The sequence below is a fragment of the Morone saxatilis genome, unplaced genomic scaffold (genome assembly GCF_004916995.1).
Source record: "Morone saxatilis isolate NCDOM2014 unplaced genomic scaffold, NCSU_SB_2.0 Contig8, whole genome shotgun sequence".
NCBI lineage: Eukaryota > Metazoa > Chordata > Actinopteri > Moronidae > Morone > Morone saxatilis.
The window spans coordinates 6,138,432-6,143,842 of NW_023340257.1; the positions used below are offsets into that span (position 1 = coordinate 6,138,432).

The 5,411-nt window shown below is 44.3% G+C and overlaps 1 protein-coding gene across 1 annotated transcript in view; it reads left to right on the forward strand.

The window, feature by feature from the left end:
* LOC118341973 (endothelin-converting enzyme-like 1) overlaps positions 1–5,411 on the forward strand; it is a 47,121-nt gene that overhangs the window by 4,424 nt on the left and 37,286 nt on the right. The window contains exons 2-4 of the mRNA XM_035680398.1: positions 2,353–3,547; positions 4,665–4,733; positions 5,208–5,318. Coding sequence (XP_035536291.1) covers positions 2,690–3,547; positions 4,665–4,733; positions 5,208–5,318 — 1,038 coding nt within the window. The 5' untranslated portion in view covers positions 2,353–2,689. The remainder of the gene's footprint in view (positions 1–2,352; positions 3,548–4,664; positions 4,734–5,207; positions 5,319–5,411) is intronic.

A 5,411-nucleotide genomic window follows, 5' to 3' on the forward strand; every position in this document is an offset into this window, starting at 1 on the left:
CATTTACCATTTACCATTCAAGTTGGAGGTATCTAATTAGCTGCTCACATGGAACAAATGTACAAGCAAATGTCACTTAGGTTCAGTTAGATGCTGCTGTGGTTACTACTCTTCAGTACCACTGACAAATTGCTGTCATATAGGCTGTACTCTGTCTATTGTTCTACTGCCAGGGATCAGCCTTCCAGCTGCTGTCAAACAAACACAGACAAGCGCCTCCAGCTGCCTGAGACATTTCTGATATTTCTCAAAAGACCTCTTTTTGTTAATTTTAATAATAAAAAACGATTGAGGGGCACCACGGTACCTCACCTAGTAGAGTGTGTCCCATGTACTAAGGCTGAGTCCCGATTTATGTCTATGTATGGCCGTCACAGTCACATTAAATGTTTAAATGTGTGATTTCATTTGGGTTTTAAAACTTGTTTGAGATGTTTGATCAATCACAGTCAGCATTACGTCTGTACAAAGTTTTTGGCAGTTACATTATCATTGCATAGTAATGCAGTTCAAGTGTAGGCAGATTTGAAAAGTCTGCAACGGGTTTGCAGAATGATAATATGTAGACTTGATGTTCACTGTGATTGATTACACAAAGTTTCAATAGTCTACTTATAGATTTTAAGAGTGTTTGAAAAAGTCAATGGACGTCTGGAGTGGGTAAAAATGCATCACACTTCTAAAACACTGCAGAAAAATCACTAACTGTAACGCAAAGATGATTTGGAGTAAATAGGCTAAAACCTGCAAAACCATTGGTATGTTTCTTTAAGTTCCTGATGCACTCAAATGGATGCAGAAATCGACAGCGAGGAGGACAGCGGAAGCACACAGTATTCTGTATAGACCTCACTGAGTGTTTGCAGATGTGATGTGTTGACTGTCCATGCTATCATTCATTTCTCTTGCGAATCTATTTCATATCCCTCACGGCTACATGGAAAGTTTAATTCAGACTTTCCTTTCTACCTTGCCGTGTAAAGGGCACACTTCTTCCTGCATTGGCACAGAATATGAATCTAACACTTCTGAATGATCTGATATGGAAATTATTCCACTGTTACAAGTTAAACACACAACTAAGGCAGAAGTATCGCCACAGGGATTTGAACACCAGATCACTGCAGTGGTATGGAAGAATTGTATCTCTCCACCACCCATGCATCCCTCCTCCCTATATTCTTCTCATTGTCCTTCCCTTTCCCCCAAAAAACATAATACTTTAACACACTCACAACCCATCAGCCACTCCCTCATGATTGGTATTACCACCTCTCACAGTCTGAGATACCCTCTACTCATCTCTCTGTTTACCTGCAAACACTAAACTTCTTATTTATTTATTTATTTATTTATTTCTTCTTCTTTCCTTCTTATCTACATACAGCACTCCCATAAGGCGAGGGAAAGCTTGTTAAAGACATCAGTGCTGAAGTTTGCTATTCTCAGAGGAGATAACAGGGATCAATTTTCACAGATCGCCTTCACAGCTTTCAGCAAGTTCACTGCACCGAGTCACTGAAAACACACACACAGACAGACACGCACAAGGGCTTGCAAACTCACACTGGGACAGGATCCAAAAAACAGTTTAGCAGTCAGTCTCTCTATCTGAAGGCTTGGATACTGCCTACAGGCTACATGTAGAATACATCAGCAGAAGAAAAGGAGAATGCAAACAGCTGAAAAAATATTTTGTGTGTCTGCGTTAGTCTGGTTGCTTTTGTCGCATGACATAACTGCATGTACAGGTCTTTGTGTTGAAAATGTCTAATTAGGTATATAATATAATATAATATAATATATTATGATATACATAATATATATCGTAAGTATAAATGAAAACACAGTGGGATGTAAGTGCATACGATTTATATTTAGGCAGCTGCTTGTAATACGATAGCTTGTTATTCCTTTAAAATCTCCATAGAGGATCAGCTGATGCCCTCCGTGCTGTAGGTGTGTGTGTTTTCTTCAGTTTGGTGAGGCGGAGGACATAAATTCTCCATGTCCTTCTGTAATAATATAAAGTTTTACATCAATTTAGACTGACACAAGCTAAGTTATGGTGATTGCCACACCTCTCCATGCCCAGCTGATGCTCAGCTCCTTGCTCCTGTCTCCATTGATCCATCCAAAGCTGTGAGTCACCCGGGGACATCGTCTCCCTGAGGGATGACTATCACCAATCAATCAGCAACTTTAGCTGACAAACAACAGAACAAGACAAAGCGGGGAAAAATGTGGCAAAAAAGCTATTTTGTCATTCTCCGCTGTTGTAATCGTGGATTCAATTTCCTATTGCTCTCGACTTACAGCCCTCCCCTGTCTCATTTCTATTTTTATCGACAGGTGACCTGTAACTGGTTGGAGAGAGGAAGGGGAGCAGAACAAATGGAAAGGGAGCAGAGAGAGAGAGGATGAAAGAGACAGAGCAGGACCCATGAGATTCCTCATGCACAATGGGAGCCCCTTGCTCTGCCGGCTTCTGATTTGAAAAGAATAAAGGGGACTTTGCCTAAAGAGGGTCAACGGGATCTTGACATCATTTCAGTGTTTTGCCCTGTAGTGGGGGTCCACCCTTCTGTCTCAGTAGGAGTGGTCATGGCTGTACACTAAGCATAGAACAAAGTCATCTGTTTCTCTTTACGCCCTTTTGCTACTTATTACCTAGTCACAGGCTGTTACCATGGAGAAGACATACTCACTAACTGCCCACTATGATGAGTTCCAGGAAGTGAAATATGGTGGCCGTTATAGCAGTGACATCCTCAGCAATGGCATGACCCTTCACCTGGGAGGCAGCCTGGACCGTCACATGGGGCGTACCCGAGGAGGGACCTGGTCCAACGGTCGAAACAAAGATCCAAGCAGCACCAGCAGCAGCGGAGGGCTTCCTCGATGGAGCCGGAGGGAGATCTGCCTCCTCTCTGCACTGGTCTTTGCAGCAGGAATGTGCGTCATCTTGGGCAGCATGCTGGCTCTCAAGTACATTTCCCTGGACGCCCAGCAGGACCCACAGTGTCGACAGGACTGCCAACGCAAACGCTCCCTGCTGCGGGCGGCACGCTTCGTTCAGGCCAATATTGACCCAACAATCCAGCCCTGCCAGGATTTCTACTCCTTCGCCTGTGGTGGTTGGCTGAGGCGCCACGGCATCCCAGAGGACAAGCTAAGCTACGGAATCATCACCGCCATAGGAGAGCACAATGAGGAGAAACTACAGCGCCTCCTGCTGGAGCCCATACGGAGACAAGGGGCCAACTCAGCAGAGCGCAAGGTCAAGGAGTTCTATCGATCCTGCGTCAATATCCAGGAGATCGACAAGCTGGGCTCTGACCCCATGACAGAGGTGATAGACAGCTGTGGGGGGTGGGATCTGGTGGGGGCTCCTCCCGGTGCTGCTGGGTGGGAGAGAGAGGGTGCCCCGCAGAGGCCGGACTTCAATGAGCTGCTGTACAGGACCCAGGGGGTGTACAGCACTGCCGTCTTCTTCTCCCTCACTGTCAACGTGGACGACAAAAACTCCTCCAGGAATGCAATCAGGGTGGGTAAAAGGATGTTGGAACTGAGTGTACATTTGTGAAAGAATGCCATGTTCCAGTCCTCAGAAACATCACAGTCACAGGACATTAATGACATTGACTCATTAGGTGCACCATCAGCAAAGACCTGGAGGTCCAGTGTGTAACATTTAGGAGGATCTATTAGCAGAAATGGACTATAATATTCATAGGTATTAATTTAATGTTACTTTAAATTAGAGTGAATGAACTTGAGCACAGAAGTTCATTCTCAACCCTGGGATACTTCTGTGATGAGATATTCTAAAGTCCAGGCTCAATTGCTGGGCTTTTCCGGAGCTTTTGAGTGTTTCTCGCAAACCTTCTTCAGCATATCGAAATTGCTCAGTTGCCTCCATACATATACAACCACCTGTTATCACGCGACTGAAGCTTTGCACTTCGGCCATGTGATGACGCCTGAACAAGTTCCATTTGCTGGCACTGAGATATGGATGAAAGCTCCAGAAAAAGCTAGTAGATGAACCTTGAAGTTTACTAGAACAGATTTTACTGACTGAGGTTTGCAACATCTGCTCTGATACACAGTTTGATAAAAAGTAATAATAACCAAAACATACTAACTCTTATCAGGGGAAATATCCAATATTGCCACTGGCACCACAGCAGCTGTGTTCAGCTTTGTGACAATGCATTTTTTAGATAATCAAATAGGCTTTAGAGTGGTTTGTTTGGCTTAAGAAAGTAGGAGAATTCTCTAAACCCATTAAGGAATACTTAATCCTTCAGTTTATCTCAAAAATTCTAAATCAACACGTTTGTGGATGCATGGTTTGAATTGGACAGCGACGATATTAAAGTTGAGTAACATTAGCCAGCCATATCTGAGATTTAATAAAAGATGAATATCAGTCCAACACACAGAATGACTGTACGTGTGGGCATTATTTATTAAATGTTATAAATAATTCATACAGTGTGTTGAGTGGCTTGTGAATGCTGGCATTATAACAGATTATTTAAATATTAAAAACTCCTTTGAATATGCATCTGTTGAGGGCTTAGCAACACATATGTGACTACATGCCAGAAAAAATGTAATTACTGCATTAGTGTGTGTGTGTGTGTGTGTGTGTGCAGATTGATCAGGAGGGGCTCACGCTGCCTGAGAGAAGTCTCTACCTGGGACAGGATGAGGACAGCGTGAAGGTAAACATGCTTCCTTACCTCTTTAACACCGCCCCACCATTTCCCTCTATCATCATCCCTTCTACATCCTCCTTTTCTCCGCCCTTCCTTCACTCCTTTTGTTTCCCCACTTCCTGATGCCTTCTCCATCCATACTTCGTCCTTCCTTCTTCTCCATCCTACCTTCACATACATCACCTTTTCTTTTCTTCTTTGCTTTTCCTTTACTTCATACTCTACTTCCATTCTTTCTTTCCTTTCTAACCTCCCCTCCCACTGCCCTCCTTCCTTTCCCTCCTTACGTTCTCTCCTCCTCCATCTGCCCTATTGACTCATCTCTCTCTCCTCTTCATCAATCCACCTGTTTTCCTCTGTCACCCGCTGTGCTTTTGTTATCCTGTCCACTTTGCCACATGTCACCCCCGTCATCAGGCCATTACTGATGATGTCGCAGCTCCTCCCGTCTGTTAGTGCTGATGTCGTTGTGCTTCCCAGATTCTGGCGGCGTACAAGGCCCTGATGGAGCGCTTGCTGAGCATGCTGGGAGCTCACAATGCCACGCAGAAGTCCAAGGAGATTATACAGCTGGAGACCCGTCTGGCCAATGTGAGCTGATTGCCCATGCACGTGTGTGTGTGCATCTCTGTGTATGTGTGTGTGTGTGTGTGTGTGTGTGTGTGTGTAGTGTTGAGTGAAATC